This window comes from Mirounga angustirostris, unplaced genomic scaffold, assembly GCF_029215605.1.
Source record: "Mirounga angustirostris isolate CCGP_5_RB_7025 unplaced genomic scaffold, mMirAng1.0.hap1 SCAF_10, whole genome shotgun sequence".
NCBI classification, from domain to species: Eukaryota; Metazoa; Chordata; class Mammalia; order Carnivora; family Phocidae; genus Mirounga; species Mirounga angustirostris.
In genome coordinates this window covers 134,980,749-135,005,013 of record NW_026991718.1, presented here as the reverse complement: position 1 = coordinate 135,005,013, position 24,265 = coordinate 134,980,749, and the positions used below count along the sequence as shown (strand labels likewise).

Genomic DNA, 24,265 nt, shown 5'->3' with positions numbered 1-24,265 from the left:
AGAAGGAGCACGTCACTGCGTGCCCAGAGCACAACCGCAACCAAAGGCGGTTACTGTACTTTAAATCTTAATTAACTAAGACTAAATAAAATGCAATAAGGACATCTCTGGGTAACTACTCAATTCTGCCACTATAGTGTGAAAATAGCTACAGACAGAACATAAACAAATGAGTGTAGCTGTGTCCCAGTAAAACTTTATTTATAAACACAGGAGGCAGGCTCCCAGGGCACAGTTTGCTGACCTTCACTCAAGTGAATACGAGTATTACCACGAGTATTACCGGGATCCCACCTTAAGTGCTCCACCTGCATTTTCTCACTTGATCTTCACCGCAACCCACATGGGTTAATACTACTAGGATCTCCATTGTACAAAGGAGGAAACTGAGTTGGAGGTGTGAAGTAGCCAACCCACATGCAGAGTCTCGGACCCACACCCAGGCCACCCTGCCCCCAGAGGCTGCACACATAGCCCTCGGGAGAACGAGATGGAGCCTCGTGATCACATTTCTGGCTCTAGAGCATTAAAATATCACTTTGTGTGGCAAACCTTTCCAAAGGTTTCATAAAGTCTGAATCTATGGTCCATATTTCACAGGTAGTAAAATGAAAGACAAAAGCTCTGAACTGAAGACCTCTGGACTGATAAGAACACCAATATTTAAACCTGGCAGAGAAATAATAGAAAAATTAGACGTTCCCCAATAACTTTATCTAGTTGGGTGATTTTAGAGAAAATATTCTTTGGAAAATACAAAATAATAATTGAGGAACCTATTAGTTAATCTGTTACAAAGTCTTTGGCTTTATAAGAACCTCCCGTCTCCGTGTTCTAAATAATGCATTGTGTCATCCATTAACCGCGAACTCTTACACCACTCAGAGCCAGAGTGGAAAGCCACAGGAGGAAATAAGCGGTGAGCATGGCTGTCTTATTATTAAAATGAAATATGTCATTAGCAGCTCCTGAGCATTCCCTTTGCAGTGAATTACAGCGACTGGACATGACACGCAAGCCCGGACAACATAAAAGTGTCTGAGCAAACCCCACTTTCACGAAAAAAGCCTGAACCCCCAGCACCTGCTAATACATCAGGAGTCATAACATCCTTCCAAAGCAGAGCCACTGACAGATGCCTCCTGTCACACCCCCGTCCACTCCCCCAGTCCTGCAGACACTCCCGTGTGAAAAGCCCCAGGAACCTTCAGTTAGGCAGACATGGTGCAGACCGGTGGGCAAAACCGGTCACCTTCTGGAGTCTGCTAGGCCTGCAGAGGTGCTTGGAAGGACAGAGAGTACAGTGTGGGGGGAGAGGCCGGGCGCTGGGACTCCAGCCCTGACACACCCGTCCCGGGATCTGGGCAAGGGCCCTTCCCTCCTCTACGTGCTGCGATCATCAGAGCCCTTCGCTGTGAGTGGAGCCAGCTTAAGCATCACAGGGAGTGTTAAATTGAGATCCAGGGTCCATGCTGCATCCAGGCTGAGATGATGCCGGCAGGAAGTCGCCCTCACCCCTTGAACCCATTCTCCAGTAGGTCCCCCCGAGCAGGTTGGGAAAGTGGCCGCCAGCACTCCAGGCTCACATCTTAGGAGCTTAGTGATGTCTTCACGAAGAGAAAACACCTCCTTCCCAATGAAGTCCGGGAACGGACTCCCAGGGGGTCAGGCCTGAGTCACGTGTCCACCCTAGAACCGCTCACCACAGGCAGAAGGGCACCATGGAGGGCGGTATTCAGTCCCACAAGGATGGAGACAGGAGGCGCTCTCCCTCCCAACCGGATGGGGAGGAAAAGCAGGGCACTCCTGGGACCTCCTCCAGCTTCGGCACTCGGCCCCAACACCATCCAGGCTGTGGTCTCAGCAAACCAGGCTGCTGAAGCCCGTGGCTCACAGTGGCCTACGAGGGACACGGAGGAGAGACGACTAGGCAAAGGCCCAGAGCCGAGGCAGCACCAGGATGGTGACCTCAGGGGAGGGCAGTGTGGAGGGAAGGGGCCCTCTGGCTCCCGGGCTCACCCAGCCCAGACACAGGGACTTCTGGGGACGCTCCCACAGCTCTGAGGACCACGGAAATCCCTGATCTTACAGCTACAGCCCCAGCCCTCAGCCTGTCCATCCATGCCAGCCTGCGGTGACATTTCCCCAGACCCCCAAGCGAGGACAATGCCGCAAAGCGCTCTTGAGGCTAGCTGCACCTACTTTAGAACACGGCCCTCCGCCGGCGCGATGAGCCTCCCTGCTTCTTGGGACTTTGACTTCCATTTCTTTCAAGAAATACCTGTGGTCATAGTTGGATGTTTCATTTTTTTCTTCGTTGTTATCCTTTTGTTTCAAAACATCCCTACTTGGCCAAAAGTATAAAGTCGGCAACCTGGGCCCACCTTCCCTCCAGGCTGAGCCACGTTTAACAAGCGACTAACCTTTAACGCCACGGCACAGTGCCCCGTCCCCTCCTGCCCTGCCAGCACTCCCAGGACTCGGGGCCCCGCGGAGCAAACCTCGTGTCACTGGAATGAGGATGGCGGCAAGCTTCCGTGGGGGCTGGGGGCTTGCTGGCTGCTTGCTGGAAATGCAGAGTCTCAGGCCCCACCGCAGACCTGATGAGTCAGAATCCATACTGTAACAAGATCTCCAGGGCATCTCTGCAGGTGCACACAGAAGTCCGAGAAGCAGGGGGCCAGACTTTATCGGAGCAAGGACCTCTTCTCGCTAATGAGGCCACTAGAGGGCCCCCGAGCATGGGCATCTGCCCCCTGAGTCCATACTTCCCTGAGAGCTGCTTCTCTCCCCGGTGGGGGCTACACCACTCTGTTAGCTCTTCTGCAAGCCCACACCTTGACAGCCACTCAACGACAACGGGCCAGGAGTCCCAAAGCCTGCACCGTGACAGTCACCTCCAGAATGCCCACAGACCCATCTCCTGTCCTTCATGAAGCTGTTGCCAAATGCCTCCACACGCCCCCATCTACACCAGGCATATAACCTTCCTCCCTGAGTCCCCCTAGTACCAAGAAGCTTATCCAGGCTTAGCAAGTTCCCTGTCCCTGTGTCCACATCTCCTGTGTTATCCCTTCCCTCTTCCAGACTGTAAGCTCCTGGAGGGCATGCTGGCCCAGACCCCCTCCTCTGCGCCCCCTGAACCTCCCACAGCACTTCTCCTGAACGGGGGGCTTCAGGACTCTGCACAATGCAACACCTCGCACATTTCACTAGCTCGGCCACCACTCCCAAGGACTCTACCCTAATAAAACCACCTGGCCTACAATTAATACAGTTTTAATGTTCTCTTAAGTTTAAAAGGAAATTTTGGCATCTACTTTAATGGAAACATTATATTTTTCAAATAAAAAAATTAAGCAAAGGTATACAGTCCATACAATATTTGTCATCTCCTAAAATCACACACAGACTGCCAGGAGATCAGTATCCTACTGGGCTGACCGGCAAGTGGGCGGCCACTGGAACATCCTCACAGGGATCGAGCATGTACACCCCTACCCAGGGCTCGTAAACTCTACACGACCATCTCTCCTTTCCTTCGGTCGCATGAACGTCCTAGTCGGTAGCCACACCCACGTGTGCGATCCCCAAGGTCATCACCAGCTGGGATGCTTTCTCTATGACTTCCCATCAGTCATGGGTGTGAACACAGATCATAGGTGTGAATATAATCCTGGGATGCTCATCCCGTGTCACCCACTGGCATTATTTAGAGGACAATAATGGGATTGAGACATGGTTTATTTTCTTATGTCTTGAAGAGCTCACACAGAATCACAAGAATGGATCTCCAATGCCAGAGAAGGAACGATGGAATGTATTCTGGTCCATTTTCTGACACGGGACAGAAGCTGCCTGCTGAAGGTGACCCTTCGCAGCCTGAGGCCTCAGGATGTTTGGGGCCGGTGTGTAGCCCACAGCCCATGAGACCTTTCCTGGCAAAGAGCACAGAGGCAGGACAGGGGCTCAGGAAGTAAAAGCGAGAGCTCAGCACATCGCTCTGGCTGAATGATAAAGCATGTTTACATGAACAGGGGACATGGCTGACAGTCGAGTCTTTAGGGATTAATGATAAAGCATCATGACATGACCTGGAGTCACAGAATCCAGATCCCAAACACTTTGTTCGTTTCCTCAAGGATGTTTTAAACTTGCTTCTAAGGTGCTAGCTCCAGAGAAGTGGCATCTGAGTTGTGGTCTGACAGCGACAAACATCAACAACGACGACACCTAACATTCCTTAGACACATCGGAGGCAGACACAGTTATAAGTGCTTTGCTAATAAATAATTCCGATAGGTTGGCATCACTGCTACTCTCACTTTACAGACGAGGAAACTGAGGCACAGATTGAGTGACCAATTTACTAGCTAGTACGTGGTAGAACTGGACTTGGACCCAGGCGGTTGCCCCCAGAATCTAACCACCACATCCCACCACCTCTCGAGGTCGTGCCAGAGCATTTCTATGATAACAAGACTGCTTTGCTCAGCTCTTCAGAAGTGCCGAGCCCCACGTGCCTTTCCGTGGGTCGTCCCATGAAATTATCACAACGAGCCTGTGAAGTGAGGACCATCATCATAGGTAATAACTAAAGAAAGGCCAGGCCAGGGAGCTTAAGTAACTTGTCCCAGGCAACACTGCTGTCTGAGAATAGGCGAGTCGCTGTCCAGGTGCTGGCCGATGTGGGGGGACAGTGCAGCTGGGATCTCTTCCTTCCTGGAGCTTTTTTTTTTTTTTTTAAAGGTTTTATTTAATTTGCGAGAGAGAATGAGAGACAGAGAGCACGAGAGGGAGGAGGGTCAGAGGGAGAAGCAGACCCCCCGCCGAGCAGGGAGCCCGATGCGGGACTCGATCCCGGGACTCCAGGATCATGACCTGAGCTGAAGGCAGTCGCTTAACCAACTGAGCCACCCAGGCGCCCCTTCCTGGAGCTCTTGATCAGGGTGGGGGAAGAGGGAGAGGGAGATGATAAATGAATAACCCTAAAAATATGTAAGTTACAAATGCAGAAAGTTCAATGGAAGACAAAGAATGGGATGTTGGGACAAAATGCTGAAGCTTTGGGAAAGAAAAGAGAAGGCATCCAGGAGTTTTGGAACCCAAGGTGGAGACACTTTATGGGGACGGAGGTAGCTGGTGGCAGGAAAGCTGCACCTGGCACAGCCAAGGAGAACCGCCTGGAACAGAGGTTGGGCATCTGTCCTCGGAGGCTTGCCGCCCTATCCAATCAGTGGCCACCACGTCCCCACTTCGCCCGGCATCCTGCAGCATCCCATTTTTCTTCTGAGGACCACCCCATCTCAGTGCATGGGCTTCAGTGGAGCTGACCTACCTCGGGTGCTAGGGCAGGCATGCGACTGGAAGGAACCAACCCGGACCACAGCTTGATCTCGAATCTCTAGCCTCCAGAACCACGAGAGAAGACATCTCCGTTCCTTAGGCCACCAGTCTACAGGGCTCTGTTCCAGCTGCCCCAGGAAACCAACGCAGCCCCATGAGGGGAGGGGACACAGGAAAGCTAAGGTCCTGGGGCAGCCCTTGCAGAAGGGGGCAGGGTCCTGAGCTTCTTCGGTGGGAAGAGGGGCCCACCCGGGACCAGCAGCGGCCCTGAGGCCCCAGTGCCATCACAGGAGCCAAATGCTTTCGATCTAAAAGTAAAGTCTCACCCACTTGTGGTAAATCTGTAAATGCAATAAAATTTCACAGAACTGACGCCAAGAATATGCAGGTAAAGCACAGTGACATCAGCCCCGGCCTGTGGTCTGGTTAAGATATTGCACCAAGGGCAGTCTCCTGCTGTCCATCGGCATACTCTGCAAGCCACGGCCTTACTACTTTTTGTGACCTCCATGTGAATTTAAGATGACTTCAAAATAAAAAGTTTAGAAAATGTAAAAAAAAAAATTAAAAAGCAAACTCTTGCCTCTTCCAAGCTGCTCACAGGCCGCCCCTTTCCTTTGTCTTATTAACATCAGGCCCACTGGTCTTCCCCTCAAAGCCAGGCTCCATTTGGCCCATCTGCAAATAAGTTGTAGGGAACCTTCCAGAACACTCATTCCCCCACAGGCAGGTTTGGAGGCCCACTGGCAGCCAGGAGAAAATGAACCAATCGTCTCACCACTTTGCATTTCTTTGTGTTTTTGTTCGTTTTGTCAGCCAGAGCCCCAGGAGGGAACAGGGCTAGCTTTCTCCCTGGGACTGAGACAAGCCGGGCTCAGAGGCGCAGCCAGAGAGCAAAGGGCTCATTCAGGCGCAAGCACGCAGTGGATTGCCGCGGAGACCGGGCGCAGGGCTTGCTTTCTGTGAAATGCCTAATTTTAGTTTCTAGCCATCATTTGCTCTTCCACAGCATCCCCTGGCCTGCCTCAATGGCAGGCCTTGTCCACGCGGAGCACAAAGCCGCCTTTGCCCCGGGAGCCAAGAGGAGGGAAGCTGCAGCTGAGGTGGGGGCGTCCCCCCCGCACTGACTGGCCCCATTCTTCCCCAGTGCGCTGAGGGCTGCCCTGCCAGGGGACACACGGCTCTGAACTCCCAAGTGCCTCTCTCCTGGCAAGTGGAGAGTGTAAATAAATCTTGGGGTGAGGAAATGGGAGAGAAGCACAGTGCCCAGATGACACTGTGCTCAAGTGGTCCCAGGAAACTCCTAAGCGGGATCCTGAGGAAGTAGGGACTTGCCTGTTCCTGGGGGCATTCAAGCAGGGGCAAGTCTCCATCTGGGCAGGAGTGCCAAAGAAGGGTTGGAGGGAAGCAAGTGATGAACGGATGGACAGGAGCATGACAGACAGGTGATTCGTAGACGACAGATGTAGGTAAATAGACAGTAGGTAGATAGATAGATGAGGCTGATAGATTGATAGATGATAACTCAACCAATAGAGAGAAAGACAGATGATGTGCATATAGACGGTGATGACAAGTAAACAGACAACGGATCATAGATAGAAGGTCAGCCCCCTCCCAAGTGTTAGCTCTGGAAACTAAGCCCAAGCCCCCAGCTGGGCCTCAGCACCTCCCCAGCATCCCAACCCTGCCTGCCCAATTCTCATTGGCTCTAACACCTCCACTCCCCCCATCACTCACTGTACTTAAGCCTCCTGGCCCCCTTGTTCACCAACACCCCAAGCACACATCTACCTCAGGACCTTTGCACGTGCAACTCCTCTGCCTGGAGGGCTATTCTGCAAGGTGTTTACATGACTAATCCCTTCACTTCAGCCTTGTCTCTCTGGCCGTGCTACCTAAAAATAGCCAGCCTCCCCTCCCTACCGCTCTCCCCTCTCCAGCCTGGCTTCGGGGCATTTATAACTGCCTAGTGTCACACCATACATCTGTATCATTCTGATCTGTTTCCCCTTATTCTACTAGATGATTCACTCTGTGAAAACAGGCACAGCATAGTCTTTACTGCTGGATCCCGAGCAACCAAAACAGTGACGAGCACAGAACAGGTGTCCCATAAATACTTCTTAATAATGGCTGTCAATCACAAATTCCAGGGAGAAAGTTCAGATTGATTTCATTTTCAAGCTCCCCACAGGGGATTGCAAAGAACACTCCTGGCTCAGGATACTAGAGTTGAAAGCCCTTCAAAATCCAGCCCAGCCCCAGGGTCCTGTGATGGGCTGGGCTCTCCCCAGCACTACACAAGCCCTAAGTTCTCCCTGTTGCTGACTCCTGGGATAGAAACCTTCATATCCATCAACACAGACCAGGTGCACACAGTCACAGATGTAACAGGTGCATCCTCCAAACTCGAGGCAGACCCAGAACCAGCCAGAAACAGAGAAACCGTAGTGAAAAATCAGTACCTGCCCAGCAGCGTGGAACAAAGGACCACAGTGAAACTCCGGGTGAGAAATAGCTCCCAGTACCGGTTAGAGTTTGTATCTCTTAGCTATCAACGCGTAACAAACCACCGCACATCTCAGTGGCCTATTTGAGGACTTCACCGTTCACTTGCTGTGGGCCAGAATTGTGGGGAGGGCTGGGCTCACTGGTGCCACGGGGCTCAGCTGGGAGCCTGGCCTGGGCCAGCGTCATCCAGGACGGCTCCACTCACCAGCCTGGCAGCCGGCACTGGCTGTCACGGGGCCACCTCAGTTCTGCTGCGGCAGGACGGCCCGAACGATTTCACGTGGCAGGCAAGAGGACCACAACAGAGGCCACGGGCTCTAAGTTCTAGGCCCACAAGTCATACTGTGTCACTTCTGCTGTCCCTGGTCAAAGCAAGTGACAGGGACAAAGGGGGCAGGAGACGGCATCCCTCCTGATGGGGGACATGGCCATGTGACACTGCAAAAGGGTGGGTGGGGTCAGAGGTAATGGTCGTGGCCAACTTTGGAAATACCTCAAATCACATTGTTGTCCCCTTTTTACAGGGGGAGGAGGGCACGGGGAGGGCAAGTAACTCCCCTGAGGTCACCCAGACTCAGGACTCAAAACCACACAATCTGACCCAGTGTCCCCCCTCTGACCCACCCCTCCCAGAGTTTAAATTCTGACCTGGACACAAGCCACCTGTGTGGCCAGCACAGGTCCCTCAGCCTAGCTCTGTGAGGACAGGGAATCTTCTGGGTGGGTGGGCGGACGGTGGGCTGGCTGGTCAGGGTCCCCCAGTGTAACCCGAGACAGGAAAGAGTCTAGGTGACCTTTAAAGTCACTCCCCAAGTCCCACACCCTGACTGTGAAGGAAAGCACAGAGCCCCGAATTTGCATGCCAGCGAGATTTAGTTCTCCGCCCAGCTTACACGCCCAGGTCCTTTTTGGCGCCTGTCCCTGTCTCTCTCCTAAACCCAAGCTCTTCTCCTTCCCCAAACCTCTCTCCACAACCTTCCCCATCTGATGGCAAAGGTCCCCATCTGGGCATTGTCCGCATTTCCCTCCCCTGCCCCACACACCCAGTGCCCATCCTGTGCACCCCACCTCCACCTGCATCTCCCCATCGCTTCCTCTCAGGTAACGACCTCCCACACACACTCAACCCATTTATCCCCAAAGCAAAGGCAGAGTGATTCCTCCCAGTCCCAGACCAACGGCTCCCCCTCTCATACAACCTTCAACAGCTCCACATTGCTCATGGGAAAAAGACCAAAATCCTCAGCGAGGGCTTCCACACTCTGCCTGGGCTGGTCCCCACCCCTCTCCCCACCCCCACCCACAAGCCATCTGGCCCCCGCTCGCCCCCAATGCCCTCTTCTGCCACGGGGCCACCGCACATGCTGTTCCCTCTGCCTGGACTGCCCCCTTCAGATTCTGGCTCGCTCCTGCTTATCTTTCAAATTTCCTATCTCTATCTGCAAGACACAGCTCGAAGAAGAAAAAGTTTTAAGAGGACAACGGGGAAAAGATGATAAGGAAATAATGCAAAGAAAGTTTCTGAAAGCACATGCAAAAGCTCATCATGGCTGTCTCTGGGAGGAAGACCGGGAGCACAGGGGAGACCCCGTGTCTGATATGGCGATGAAGAGTCAGTGCTGGCTGAAGGCGCGCCGGGCATCGCTGAATGCCCACCATAACCACCCAGTGCCCCCAGTCCACAGGTGGGGGAACTGAGGCCCGGAGAGGACGAACAGACAGCTGGCCAGAGCAGACCACAGCCCAGGCCTGATGACGCTGAGCCAGCAGCCCTGAGCCTACTCCATCCTGTCTCCCGCCGTCACGGAGTTTTCTCGACATGGGCACGTGCTACTTTTCCGGTCTTAAAAACCTGTTTGTTTTTTAAAAGAACAAGATCTGCCATCTCCCGATGGAAAACATTTATTTTCCCTTTCCTGCCTATATTTCTGGGGCGGGGAGGGGCACATTATTTTCCAAGGTTTACACCTCCAATGAAAACATGCTTCTGAGTGTTTGCTAAAGATTTTCTTGGTCAAAGCTAAGGTGATAAAAATTAGAACGTGTGCAGAAGGCCTCCTCACAATAAAGGTAACAACGGCCGTGCATATCTCCTCCGACAAGGTGAGCTCAGACTGCTCCAGACGGCGGCCCACAGCTTTCAGGAAGGACGCAGGCGTCCTGGGACGGAGGAAGAGCACCCGGCCCAGAGGGCTCTGGCTGTGTGCGCCCTGCTCCCTGTGAGACCTGTGCCCAGCTCAGCCCCCAGGAGAGCTCTGGGCCCTGCCCGTCCTGCAGCCGGAGGGGTGACAGAGACACGAGGCCTTCCCACGCACGGCGAGACACGGAGGCTTTCTGAGGCCACGCCAGCAACCGGGGAGCACCGCCCTCCACAGTCAGGGCAGCTCCCCCCCAGACCCACCGCCCAGTGGGAACCAGGAGAAGGGTGTTACCCCGTGGGGGCCTCGCTTCCCCTCCACCGGCTGACACTCATGGGCGGGCACCTGGTGGCCAGTTACAGCTGACCTACTGGGCTGAGCTCACATGTCTCCTCCAAGGCTCACAACCTCTCCAGGAATGTAGAGCTGACATTTCTCCAGGCACGAAGGAGGACACTAGGCAGGGCCTGATGCAGCCACCTGCCAAGGCCAGCTGGGGGCAGCGGGCAGGGCTGGGCTTCGAGCCCACTTCCAGGCACCCAGCTGCCGACTTCAGTGTCTGCAGGAAGCATGTGAGCTGGGGTCTAAGCCAGGTCCCTTCCCACCTGAGGCCTTGAAACAAGATGAGGAGAGGGGTGCCCGGATGTCTCAGTCAGTTGGGCATTGACTCTTGGTTTCAGCTCAGGTCGTGCTCTCAGGGTCCTGGATTGAACCCCACGTCAGGATCTGGGCTCAGCTGGGAGTCTGCTTGGGATTCTCTCTCTCTGCCCCTCCCCCCAGCTCATGCACGCTCTCTCTCAAGTAAATAAATGTTTCCAAAAAAGATGAGAATTTACAGCAGTAACCTCAGCATGCACACACACGTACCCATGCACATACACACGCATGTGCACACACGCGTGCAAAGGCTCCCTCCTCCAGTGACTTTTGACAAAAGTCAGCACGAAAAGCTCTGTGAACTTTGTTGCCTGAAAGACAGGTGGCAAGTTGACCTTAAAAGAGCTGCTGGTGAATCTCTGACCCTGTGCCTTCTGCCACGGCTGCCTCTTCTTTTCAGGAAGGTGGGAGGGAGGAGCACGGGGAGGAGGTAAGAAAGATGGAAGGAAGGAGAGGAACAGAGAAAGGGGGGGGAGAGAGACGGGGGGAGAGAGGGAAGGGGGGGAGAGAGAGAAGGAGAGGGAGGGGGGGAGAGGGAGGGGGAGAGAGAGGGAGGGAGAGGGAGAGAGGGAGAGGGAGAGAGAGAGAGAGGGAGAGAGTGGGGGGGAGAGGGAGGGGGGAGAGAGAGGGAGGGAGAGGGAGAGAGGGAGAGGGAGAGAGGGAGAGAGAGAGAGAGGGAGAGAGTGGGGGGGAGAGGGAGGGGGGAGAGAGAGGGAGGGAGAGGGAGAGAGGGGGGGAGAGAGCAGGTGGCGCATGGCAGGTGCCCCAACCACACGCCCAGCCCCAAAGCTGGGATGGTCCCCAAGCTTCCCAAGGGTGACAGGGACTACACAGTGGTGGCCCCACCAAACCTGGAGTGAGGCCTGATCCAGGCTTCCCTGCATGAGAGGACAGCAGAATCCGACTCACGAGAAACCCCGGGGAGTCCCATCTGTGCACAGTCTGCACACACACCCCCACAGGGGTCTGCGAGCCCGAGGGAAACGCAGGCTGGAAGCCTGGAGCTCTTCACAGGCCCTGAGCACTGCCTCCCGGTCTCCCTCTCCCTCACACGCAGGTGCACACACGTGCACATGCAGCCCCTCCCTCCGGGCCTCCTGTTGCTTCTGCAGGTGCAGTCAACCCCCCACTCTGCCCAGGAGTCCCTGGTGCAGGCTCCTGGCCCCTCTCGGCACCATCCCGCCACACTCCCTGCTCCTCCTCACCCTCCAGTCACTGCCCGACATCAGTCCCTTGAGCACCCCTCACGCTCCTTCCCACCTCCGGGCCTTTGCATGGGCCACCTTCTCCCCCCAGAAAACCCTGCCCTTCCCACTCAGGCTGGTTCACTCCAACCCACCTTCTGGCTCTCGACTCAAGTGATGCCTTCCCTGAGCTCCTCCAGCCTGCAGGCCCCTTCCCAGCACCAGGGCAGATTCACCCTGGTGGGACTAGCGTCTGCCTGTGCGATAACCCAGGCCCAGCCCACCCCCAGTGAGACCAGCCCATGGCGATGGGGAATGCCTCCGTTGTCCATGCTGTCCCCGTGCCTGCCATCACACCTGGCCTAAGAGAAGGCATTTGGTGTGCTGTAGGGGAGGGAGGAAGGAGGGGAGGTGGAGGGGAGCCCCCACTTGCAATGAGCCCCTGGTGTGCCTCTTCTTTTCCCAACCCAGGCTCTCACTCTTCGGGGGGAGAAGCCATCTAACACCCTCTCTGCAACGAGCGATGTCCCACCCCATGAAATGTTTGGTAACTGAGCTCCTGGATGCCAGTGGGAGGGGCGATCCAAGTCCCCTGGCCCAAGAGTCCACCCAGCGAGATGCAATGTGCGCTCTGCCCAGGGTCAGAAAAAGGAACCAGAAAAACAAGACGGGTGATTGGAGTCTGTATTTCCCTGAGGGAACAGCTGTTCTGGGCTAATGTCCTCCTGGAATAAACTGTCATTAGTTCATTTAAAAAACCACACAGAGACTAATCATTAACAAATTTGTAAGCTTCTTTTTAGCAACACGTATCACCAAGAAGTTGTACTCCAAGCAGCTGCCCTTCACACCTGTTAGGGAAAGACCATTCACCCCGAAGTCCTCATGCCCTGTTGTCACTGTCCTTTCTTGGGGGATTTTTTTCCCTCAATTTTACTTTTCCTGATGGGTCCCTGTGAGCAGGAAGGAGAAGGGGCTGCAGAGTGTCATTACCATATACTCGAGATAAAGCCAGCATTCACTGAACGTCCCCACGGAGCAGGACTGTTCTGGAGCTGAGAGCAGAACAGTGGACAACACAAATCCTTACAGAAAAAGGTACCAATATAGTTCCCAGGAAGTGGGGAAGAGTTGGGAAAATATGAGGAAAGGCGTCACATTAAGATGTCACCAATGTTCGCAGTAATGACCTTAAGGAAAGGCGAGCTCCACCAGATCCCCCGGAAGACATAAATGAGAGAGGGCCTGTGCCCCCCAAGCCCCCCAGAGGGGCTACCCAGACGAGCAGAAGCACAACGCGGACTCTTAGTTTGTTCCATGTTTGTGTTATTAAACGGCCCCCAGTACTCACCCTTCCCACTAAAGCAGTGAGACAAAATAATACATCATCTGTAAATCTTCTGTTGCTTCACATTAAGGCAGAACCAGCTACCCATGAGGACTGGGGGGGGCAGGGACACACAAGAGGAGCAGGAGGGCCCCGCGGTCCACGTGCCGGCTCCCGAGCCCAAGGCCCACCTCAAGCATCATCAACCCAGCACGCTCACGGTGTAACATCCCGGCTAGGGCTGTGACTTGGCCTTTGACCTTGCCCTTTGACCTGGGCCTGTTACGTCCTAACTTCCCCAGCCCCGCTCCCCAATTAGGAAGATAGGCACAGGGCCTCCAAAGGAGTGCCCCTCCCATACCAGCGACCCCACGAACCAGCCCCAGGGCCAACCAGGGACCAGGGTGGGAAGGTGGCAAGGGATGCCTGATTATCACCTGGTGGTGCTGATCTCAGGCCAGGAGGAACTCTCACATCGTGAGGGCACCAGTGGGAGACGTGGGTGGCAGAGCCTCAACTCTGCACAGGATCAGAGCCCCCACCCCCACCCCCCGTAACTGGCCAAAATGCTCAGGGGCCACCAAGAAGCCTTGGGTGGAAGCTTCTCCATGGTGACAGGCACTGTGCTAAATGCTTTATAGAAACCAAGCCACCTGATCCCCACAGCCACCTTCACGGTAGGCACTGCTACAAGTAATCCTCATGTTACAGATGGGGAAACTGAGGCTCGGAGATGTTAAGTGGATCTGTCAAAGTCATGCAGACCCAGACAGTCTGACACCGAGGAGTCCACGTACCGTCTATTGGCCTCCCGGGGTCGGGCCTCCATGTTAGTGGACCAGGAGACACCGAAATGAATCTGACTGAGCCCTGAGTCTCTGGGAGCTCAGGAGGTCTAGGAAGGGAAAGCCGAGCACATGGACTGCACCACGGGCCCAGTTCTCCCGCCCTCTTGTATCTACTGTGACCTGCCTGCTCCTTCCACCGAGACGTGGGGTCTATTTCCCTCTCCTTGGCCTTAAACTGCCCCGTGCCCACTCTCATAGAATTAGGCAGAAATGCAGGTCCTAGACCCAAAGAGGCTCCATGCATTTCCACCTCTGCCACGAGACAATGTTGCTGGGTCCATGGAGGGTAAGGTACACGTGGAGAAGAGGCGCCAGCGGAGCCCAGCCTGGGTCCTCGACCTGCCAGCCTGCAGACACCTACTCGCAGACCACAGATCGCTGGTAGAGAATGAGCTAGACACAACACAGAAGGGGACCAATCTGAGAAGTCCGGTGCTTATGATGTAGGGATCCTGTCATCGTACTTGGGAATGTGGTACCATCAATGCAGCTTGTCAAACTGTGAGCTTGCAGGGTGGGCGATCCAGCCCCCCGCATCACGCTCCCTGCATGCGGCAGTGCTTACTACATCAGCAGATAAATGATCATCGAAGAGTCACAAGCCCAGGATGATAATATATAGCATTTCCCCATCTCCCTGAAACTGACACCCCCTCTGTGACCTTTGTGACCTTTGCTGTGTCTGTGTCTCCTCCTGTCTCAGTGCATGACCATGGCTACTTTACTAATGTCCTAAGGCCATCTTCTTCTGTACATAAGTAAATATGGTTTCAAGGAAGATCATATACAACCACTCTCTACGGAGAACCTGTATCCCCCACCTCACCTGGAGTCTAACAAGAAACTAAGAATGTGGGGCAGGGCCAGGCGACCCCAGCACGGCAGCACCCAGCCGCTGAGACAGTTCGGATGCTCGCAAGTGCTCAGAAGCTTTGCACAAAAGACCCTGCTGACAAATGTGCCAAGGTCAGCGACAACGTGACTCATGTGACTGCAGAAACACAGTCATCCCCGAATTAACATTGCCCGAGACAATGTTTTCCTGGCAAAGGGAAGCAAAAAGATAATTTCTGGCACCTCTCTCCAACTTGGTTCAAATCCCCTGAGCTGAGGATTACAAGGCAAAAATTTTTCTGCACATGGATACAAACTTCCGAGAAGTAGTGGGACCAAAAAAATAAAGTAGTAACACAACTCATTAGTAAGAGTATTGAGACAGATGGGAACTTTGACAAAGTGTTACATTTAAAACAACTGCATGACAATGTATATAATAAGTATATTTATTAAGCCACGTGGGTCTTGGCAGATTCATTCTGTGACCGTCCACTGATCGATGTCAGCCTACTTGTGCCGTGCCCGTTAGATAAGGTGCACGGCCAAGCTACCCACCCAGTGACTTGCTTGAACAAACAGGGACACCACCCCAGCCCATTAAAGAGGAAACCTTCAACGACTCTGCTGACAGCTGATTCACTGCCATCACCTTGCCTGACTTTCAATAAATAAATCTCATCCTGGTGGCTATTCTGGTTAAATAAACTGGGAAATGGAAGAGTATGTCTGCGTCTGTGTGCTTATACGACTAAAGATACATACACGGCTATCAGACGGATTGCCTGAGCCAGGAAAGGGATGAAACACAAGTACCTGTTCCATCTAAGAGACTGAAGCCCTTAGGTAAGATGTATGAAGGGGCCCCCAGAGAATGGGCGGGGCAGGCAGAGAATGGGCGGGGCAGAGAATGGGCGGGGCAGAGTGGGCGGGATGGAAAGGGGTGAGTGGGGCACGGAGTGGGTGGGGGAGGTGGGCGGGGCAGGCAGTGGTCTGGGCCAGGTGAGTGGGCGGGGCATCAAACTCCCTGGATTCAAGCTCCTCCCCCAGCCACCTCTGCCTGTGTATGTGCCCATGGGTGGGACACTTGGGTCTCCGCAGCCCTCTGGCGCTACCTCAAGGGTTTAGAGGAAGATGAAACAGAAGGAAGCATGATGGCCCCGCGTGGAACACAGAGTTGACAACATGCACATTCTCACTCCCGCTATCAATAATTTACCAGACTGTCAGCTCCATGAAGGCCAGTGACCTTGTCAGTCCTGTACCCGGGATAAATATTATCAAATAAAATTTGGATGGACATAACGTTCAGGCTTAAATCGCACATCTTAGTCCAACCTTTAATTTCTTGGTAAAGAAATGTCATGAAACATAATAATTGCTTCAGTCTTCCACAGATTCCTTCTCCATAATTTTCAAAGGGCAGCCTGCAGGCCACATGCAGTCCCAGATGCGTGGTTTGGGTTGGGGTTTTGTTTGTTATTAGGGTGGCGTGGCAGGGGCCATGGCTGATTACCTACAGCCACTCTGACTATCCCCTCCTTCACCTGCTCTTGTAGGGGTAGCCATGCACCTATCCAAAACAAACAACCAAAAGCCAACCAAACCAAACCCCAAATTTCCCAGCCCCCCAGCACCTGCCAAGGAGGCATCAGTGGATGTCCCTGGGTAGGGCTCCCAGGAAAGCAGGGTCATGACTCAGCAGGTGGACACCCCTCAACCTGTCACCATCCCCTTCTTCCTGCCCATAAGGTGCTGCACCTCTGGCAGCAACCGTCCTGTAACCAGTGGCTTGCAAGAAAGTTGCAGAGCCTTCGATCCTGCAACCAGGAAGAGGGTGTGCTGTCTGCACTTCCATAAAAGAAAACCCCAATCTTATTTTAGCCAGCGCTGCTTAGCTTTCCTATTACATGAAGCCAAACCAATCCCTAACCGATAAACTTGACAGTATCTAACAATCACATTTCACATAAAAATCTGGATGTCCAGCCTCCGGATATAAATAGGGCAATCTGGCAGCGCCGGGCCCGTGCTCCCACACGGCCCTGGTGGGCTCTATGGGAACAGTCCGATCCCCGACTCGCCTGCTGGCCAGGGTGGGGCTCCTATAGACCCTGCAGCTCAGGCCCCATGTGCAACAATTTTATAGGACATGGAATCGCTCCCACCTCACAAATGCAAAATAGTAAGTCCCAAATCCTCTGATGTCTATTGGTTATATTCACACTTTCTCCTTTTGCCTCTCTCCCTGTGACAGTTTTTGTCCACCGCATAAACGACAGTCTGGTTGAAGCTCTGGTGGGGGATCCAGAACATTCTCACCCTTCACACCCTCACGGGCAGCTACAGCTGGTGTGATCACTCCGCAGCCACAAGTGTTACAATGGCTCAGCCGTGTCCTTCCAGAAGGTGTCCTTCCCCAAAAGGACCCTCCAGGCAAACTCACAAAAGTGCAACAACCCCCTCCCCCAAAATACACATTCAAATCTTATTTCAAGACCACCAAGATGCTGTCCCAGAATTATAGCACCAGAGTCGGTAACTTGGAGAAGGTGAGAGGACCCTGGGTGGACTGCAGGTCTGGAGAGGGGTCTGGCAGGCAGCTGGGGAGCAGCGTCTGAGGAGGAGGATCCTCCTGACGAGCCCCACTGGCTCAGTACGGGCTCACCCACATTCACAGGTGGGGGAAATGAAGCGCAGAGAGGCTGACAGCTTGGCCCTGACGTGGACCCAGTTATAGGAGGGGCTGCCAAGGGCCCCGGGAGCTGTCCCTCCCATGCCTCCCCACTCTCTTCACAGGGTTCTCGCCTCCTGCCTTTATTCACAGAAGATGGAATGATCTCAAGGTGATCAGAGGATGTCTGAGGGGACATTTGCCTCCTCGAAGCTGTGAAACCAATGACCAGCGTCTCAAAATTTACTCACGGTCATAGACAATAGTTCAGTAAGCCTCACCTGCCAGGAGTTAGGGACAACAATTACCACTATGTGACATAAAGGAAACGGATGTTCGGAGAACTGAGGTGACTTGCCCAAAGTCACTTAGCCTGCGTGTGGCAGAGCCAGGACTTGGACCCATCCATCCAGCTCCAGACAAAGTATGTTTGGAGGTCATTGTTCTCTTAGTCAAAGAGAGCCATCCAGCAAGAACCAAACATGGCATATTTTAATTCCTCTGGGGAAGCTCACTGAGTTGAAATAAATTAATCTTGTGTGGGATAGGAAATGGTCTGTTTGGACACCCTCCCCTTAACAACATAAGAAGATCAGACTGAAGGAGGCCAAGGCCTCTCTAGCATGAGAGCTCTGGACCATGACAATCCCACTCTGGTGAACTCAACCAATTAACAAACATTCACTGGGAAAGAGCCAAGTGTAGCATAACCAGGAGGACAACAGACAAGGCCCAGCCCTCGGGGGGCTTGCAGTCCAGAGCAGCGCTGCCCAACACTGTGGCGATGGAATGTTCTAGATCCACACTATCCAGTTTGGCAGCCACCGGCCACATGTGGCTATTGAGTTCTTAAAATGTGGTCAGTGCAACTGAGGAAAGGAAATTTTAATTTTAATGTATTTAACTCAGATTTAAATGGCTACAGGTCACTAGTTACAGAACTGGACAGTGTTGTCTAGAGCAAGAGACATAATAAACTAGGTTATCAAATAAATCAGTGAGATCATTTCAAAGAGTGACAGAGAGAAGGCAGTTGGCAATGGATCAAGAGGGGCTCAGGGTGGAGGGGGGGAAAGCCAGGACCCTGAACTTGGTGGCTGACCTCCTCATGCTGACAAAGCCCTCCCTGCTCATGGCCTTCTCTGTTGCTTTCGGGTGAGAAGGGGGTGGGGAACAGAAATTTCAAAAGTATCTAATCTTTTTCTGTGCAGTACTTTTATCGTCAGAAAAAAAAATCTTTAAGTTTTTGACCTCCGTATCTTTTTAAAGCATCCAGCTTTTCTTTTTAATAAGCCCAAAGAAGCTGACAAGGAAATTACTGCGTAGTTCTGCTGCTAATTAAGCCACACGGACACTCTGCCAGGGGCCACAGGAACGTCCCCAGGACTCGGGACTCGGGAGGAGAGCGCCGGAGCAAGGAGCCATGGAAGAACCACCAGGTGAGAAACAGGGTGCATTTCCCTCATCACCACTGGGCCCTGGGGCTGCGGCAAAGGAGACACCAGAGAGGGTTTACACTTTGGAAAACTTCCTGCCCTGCCTTGCAGGACCAGGCAGGGGCACGAGAACTGGGTACTGGGTACTAGGACTCAGTACTGAGGGTCCGGCCAGAAGGTGGCAGGGGCTCCCAGTGGCCAATGACAGGGAAAAGGAAAGCAGCAAGAGTGCTCCCCAGGGAGGAAGGTGGATGTGTCTGTGTGTCAGTCTGCAGCTCAGGAGGGCACAGGATGCTCTGAACGGCTTCTCTCCCTCCAGACGTGGATCTGCCCCTGCAGAAGGCTGCAGCTGCTGGTCCCCCAGCTGCCCTTTGGCTGCGCCTGGGCTGCTTTTCCACGGGGACCGTCCAGCTGACCAGCCACAAGCCTCATCAGCTAAGACCCTGGTGTCTGGTGTCTGCATCCATTCATTCCACAAATGCTCGCTGGAGCCTCCTGCACGCGAGGTCCATGCTGGGCTCTGGGGCCGAGAGGGGGACACACCACATGGATGACAGACCCCGAGATCCCAGGCAGAGAGGAGCGCCATGAGCGAATCAGAGCTGAGGGACGGGATTGGGGCTAGTTGGGGCAGGGCATCTCCTTTAATCTAGCCGGGTGGACAAGGAGGGCATTCTGAGGAGGTGTCATCAGCCCGAGACCTGAAGGATGGGAAGGGGACAGCAGGACACAGAGGTCTGGAGCTCAGGAGTCAGACAGGGCAGGGCAGGGCCCCCCACACACTCATGCAGGGACACGCACACATGGAAGCTGTCAGCCGAGAGACTGAGGCCATTGCTGAGTGCTTGACTCAGGGGCTCCCCAGGTGAGCCCACCTGGGCCGTTTTACCCCCAGGGGACACCAGGCGATGTCTGAAGACATTCTGGGGTGTCATAACTAGGGGTTGGGGAGCTACTAACATCTAGTGGATAGAGGCCAGGGGTGCTAACCATTCTACCTACAGTGCACAGGACGGCCCCTACCACAGAGAGGGACTGGCCACAAATGTCCACAGTGCCAAGCCTGAGAAAGCCTGCCCTCAATCAAAGGTCCCCCACCTGGTTGGCCCTCCAGAGCAGAATATTTACAAAGGGAAACGGCCAGGCCCCGCAGAAGCGTTTTAAAAGGCAGTCCCAGTTGACTCTTAGCCCAGTCTCTGGTCCTGCACTGGGGAACCGAGGAGCCACCCAGAGGGGCAGGGCGTGGAGAAAGAAGGCAGCCAAGGGCCTGCAGGGACCCCAATGTGCTGTGCTGGGAAGAGGGGAAGGAGCTGGGTAAGGAGGGAGCCCAAGAGGGAAAAGCAGCAGAGTCCAGGGGAAGAGAGGGTCAGAAAGAGGGACAAGTGAAGGAGCAAGGACAGTCAGGGGACGAGACTGGGAAGCCTGCGTAGGTGGCATGGGTTGGACAAGAAGGAGGTCACAGATCACCCTCTCCGTGTGGGATCACGCCAAGTCCCCGTGAGTAGGAACTCCTCGGAAGGAGGAAAGGTCATGGCTGTGCTGCCTTCCCTTGTTTAAAGCTCAGTTTGGGGAGAAGGCCTGGCCATGCCTGTGGGCATAGAGTAGAGATTCACAGAGAGGAGCCTGGCAAAGATGCAGACAGAATCATTAACGCAGCGATGATGCGATGGAGAGAGTAGAAGGATAGGCCCTGGGGAGCACCGTTCATCCCCGCCACACAGCCCATGGCCACAGACGTGGCCACTGAGAGATTTAATGCACTAATACGGCCACAAAAAGCTGCTCAAGCTGACCAGCAATCAAGGAGCCACAAATTAACACAATGAGCCACCATTTGTCACTCTTTGTGCGGGGAAAAGGAGATTGATGATCTCAGATGTTGGCAAGCCATCAGAGAAAGGGCACTCTCAGAGATTCTGGAAAGAATGTCAATTGGTACATTTTCCAGGGTGCAGTATCGTAAAAAGAAAATGTGGGTCCCCTGTGACCCAGACATCACACAAGATGGGACATACCCTACAGGAAATGTACATAGGAGTACAAGGAGACTTTGCCTGGGTACCCACAGCCAAGAGGATTGTGATGGGCAAAAACTAGAAACAACACAATTATATAAACTGAAAAATTTATTCCTTGGCATACTATGCAGTTATTAAAAGAGAAGGAGATACAGAGATATACCATGCGACAAGAACTCCAAGACCCAGTGTGGAGTAGAAACACAAGTTGAAGAACCTTATATACAGTGTTTTCTTAAAGCCTTCTCCCAAGAACATGTAGCTATAAACCTACAGGAAAGGTCCAGATGATCTCCTCTAAACTCATCACAGTGGGAACCGCCGAAGAGTGACAGAGGGATAGTTTATCTCTCCGAGAATGTTCTGAGTTTTTACTAAGAGAATATTGATGCATGAAAAATACATTTGGGGGGGCACCTGGGTGGCTCTGTCGGTTAAGGGTCCAACTCTTGATCTCAGCTCAGGTCTTGATCTCAGGGTTGTGAGTTCAAGCCCCACAATGGGCTCCACACTGGGCATGAAGCCTACTTAAAAAAATGCATTTGGAGAGCAAGGGTAATGCAACCTTGGGCTGTTTTATAAAAATCTAGAAGCCAGACGAAAGGAGGCAACTCTTCCCCTTGACTTTGTACTAGGTTATTCCACAGCTGGTGCACCAGGTTCAACTTTCAGGAGTAAACCTATAGAGCAGCGGGAGGACAAATGAAGAAGCCCTGAAGGGAGGGCAAGATAAGGGCTGGGACTTTTCAGCCCTACTGAAGAAAAGAGCAGATCGGTGTGATAACTGCCCTAAAATAGCAAGCTCTCTGAAACCCCCAGCAACACACACCATGAGACGATCCCAACACGACTGATGGGCTGCAGCCCCCAATAAGCCATCTGAAGAATTTTTAAATAGGTCTGCCCAAAGAAAAGCATGCACCGCACCAGAAAGAAATGAGTTCCCCATCAAAAGAGGTATGCAAGCATGCCAAGCCAACCAGGCAAGGCTGTTAAAGAAAATGCTCCCCTAGTCCACCCTTCCTGCTTCAAGCTCCCGGGCTGCTTCCAACTTGAAGATTTTGATTCTCTTTCTGCCAGAACTCCTCTGCTTAACACATCCATAAATACTTAATTGCTTGGTATCTTTAGCAAGGTTCTACCACTCACAGAATTATACATGCTATAGACTCTTCACCGCAGACATCTGCTCTCAGGGTCCTATTTTGACCATCTGAGCCAGAGACTAACTCAGGCGTTTGTCCTCCCACGGCATCATGTAAGCACCCAAGCCCTTCCACCTCTCCCTGGTGGACTGGCACCAGCCACCTGCCGAGCCCACTGTTCCCACCCACGGAGGCATCAACTCACAGACAGCCAAAAAGCTAAATCCTCCATAATTTCCGTTTCAAGTTTGCTTCCTTTTACTGCCAGGGAGACAAAAGGAGCTGGGGAGGATTCTCTCGTGACGAGCCACTCAACTTCCATAATTGGAACAATCATGGATGTGCATCTCCAACACAGAGAAAACCAATCCATCATGGAGTGCTGAAGGCTTAATCCCCAATTCCTAATAAAAGGATTAATTAAAGCCTTAAGGGTCGGCTTTAGGCAGGCTCTGCTTGAAACTCCAAGGAAATTAACTTGGCCTCCCAGATGTAGAAAAGCCAGGGATTTCCTCGGCTGGTACCTTAGTTTGACCAAATGACACAGTGTCAATAGTCCTAACAAAGAAATCTTACAAGCCTTGCATGGGTTTATTGTTTAAATTTTCAAATTGGGCCCTCGTGCCCACAGAGCTGCCTTTAATAGGTCCCTCTTTGTAGTTAGAGAGTAAAGCTCCTATGTGTTCCAGTTAAGTGAAGGAATCCCTCCCCACAAAGCCTGCGTTCACCCCAGCCCCGGGGATTACCTTGATTTTGATGCCCACTGTTTAACGTGATCAAGTCCCCATCTAGGGCCGGTGCATTTAGAGAGAATAAGTCTTCTAAGGAAGGTAAGGGCAACTTATGGTCGAAACATCATCTATGAGGGGACTGTGCTTCTCTAAGATAGGAAATTGAGTCCAGTAGCTTGATACCAAAACACCAGCTTTGATTCTTTTTTTGAACCCTACATTTCAGAAGCTCAGACTTCTCTCTGTGAAGTGAAAATTGCCTTCTGGTGGAGAAAGGTTTTAATGATCACTTTGCTTCCTGCGTCTCCATGGTGACAGGCCCCGCGCAGCCCACCCCCCTCCTGCTTTATTAGGCCTTTCTTCCTCCCTGGAAAGTAATCAATCAAGCCATATAGACGCCTTTGTAACCGGATTTATCACCTAAACAATCGACGCTGACGCGGGGGCGGGGAGCGGACAAAGTCCATATAATGTAATGAAACCGGGCTCGTCCTGGCGCACGCCCTTCATCTCCCTGCCCGCCGCTCCGCCCGGACACCTGTCCCGAGAGGCGGGCGGGCGCGCCCAGGTGCGCCAGGCCCCGCGGGAGTTGGGCGCCCAGCCGCAGCCCCCGTGCGCCGCGGCCGCGGGAGCGCTGCCCTGCCGGGCCGGGCCGCCCAAGCCGGGGCCGCCGGGGCCGCCGGGGCCGCCGGGGCCGCCGCCCCGGGGAGGGAAGCAGAGCTCGGAGCCAGCGCTGGCGGAGGCGGCCACAGGTCTGACTCTCTTCCCCCAGCTGCTCGGCACCCAAGGCAGGGCAGCCCCTCGGAGCGGACCGCGGAGCCCACAGCCTGCAAGGAGGGCCGATGCGGAGCGCCCGGCTCTGCCCGGGAAATCGGTTCTTTTCCGGACAAAGGGCTCCGCGGCGCCCCGGGCGCGTTCCTGCGGACGCGAACTGCGGAGCCCGAGCGCCCGGGTCCTGGCGCGGCTCCCCGACTGCAGAGCGCGGCGCGGAGCGGCGCCGGGGACGAGCCCAGCGCCGCCTGCCCCCCGGCCTGCCCACCTGCCCGGCCGCCCTCGCCCGGCCCCGTTACCTGGGTTCTCCCCGGCGTCGGCGGAGGAGGTGGCCGAGGAGTCGGTGAGAACGCTGGGGTCACTCTGCGAGCGGCCCCGCGACACGAGGCAGCCGCTGCGGTCCTCGGACGCGGCCATGGGCCTGGCCGGCTCGGGGGCAAGGTGCTGGAATCAGAGCATCCGCGGCGGCCAAGGTCACAGGCGAGGGGGCTGGAGGGGGCGTCTTTTTAAAAAGGAAAATCAGAAAGGACAGGGAAAGGGAAGGAGCCGGGGGACAAGGCCAGGCTGGCTTCAGGGTGAGACAATGGCCTCGCGGCTGCAGCCAGCCGCATCCCGGCGCGCGCGGCCTCGCTCTGCTATTTA

The 24,265-nt window shown here is 53.9% G+C and overlaps 1 protein-coding gene across 1 annotated transcript in view; it reads right to left on the bottom strand.

The window, feature by feature from the left end:
* The window catches only part of PHACTR3 (phosphatase and actin regulator 3), a 205,989-nt gene extending 181,949 nt beyond the window's left edge, over positions 1-24,040 (bottom strand). The window contains exon 1 of the mRNA XM_045883903.3: positions 23,923-24,040. Within this exon, the coding sequence (XP_045739859.1) occupies positions 23,923-24,040 (118 nt within the window). The remainder of the gene's footprint in view (positions 1-23,922) is intronic.
* Positions 24,041-24,265: the final 225 nt, after the last annotated feature.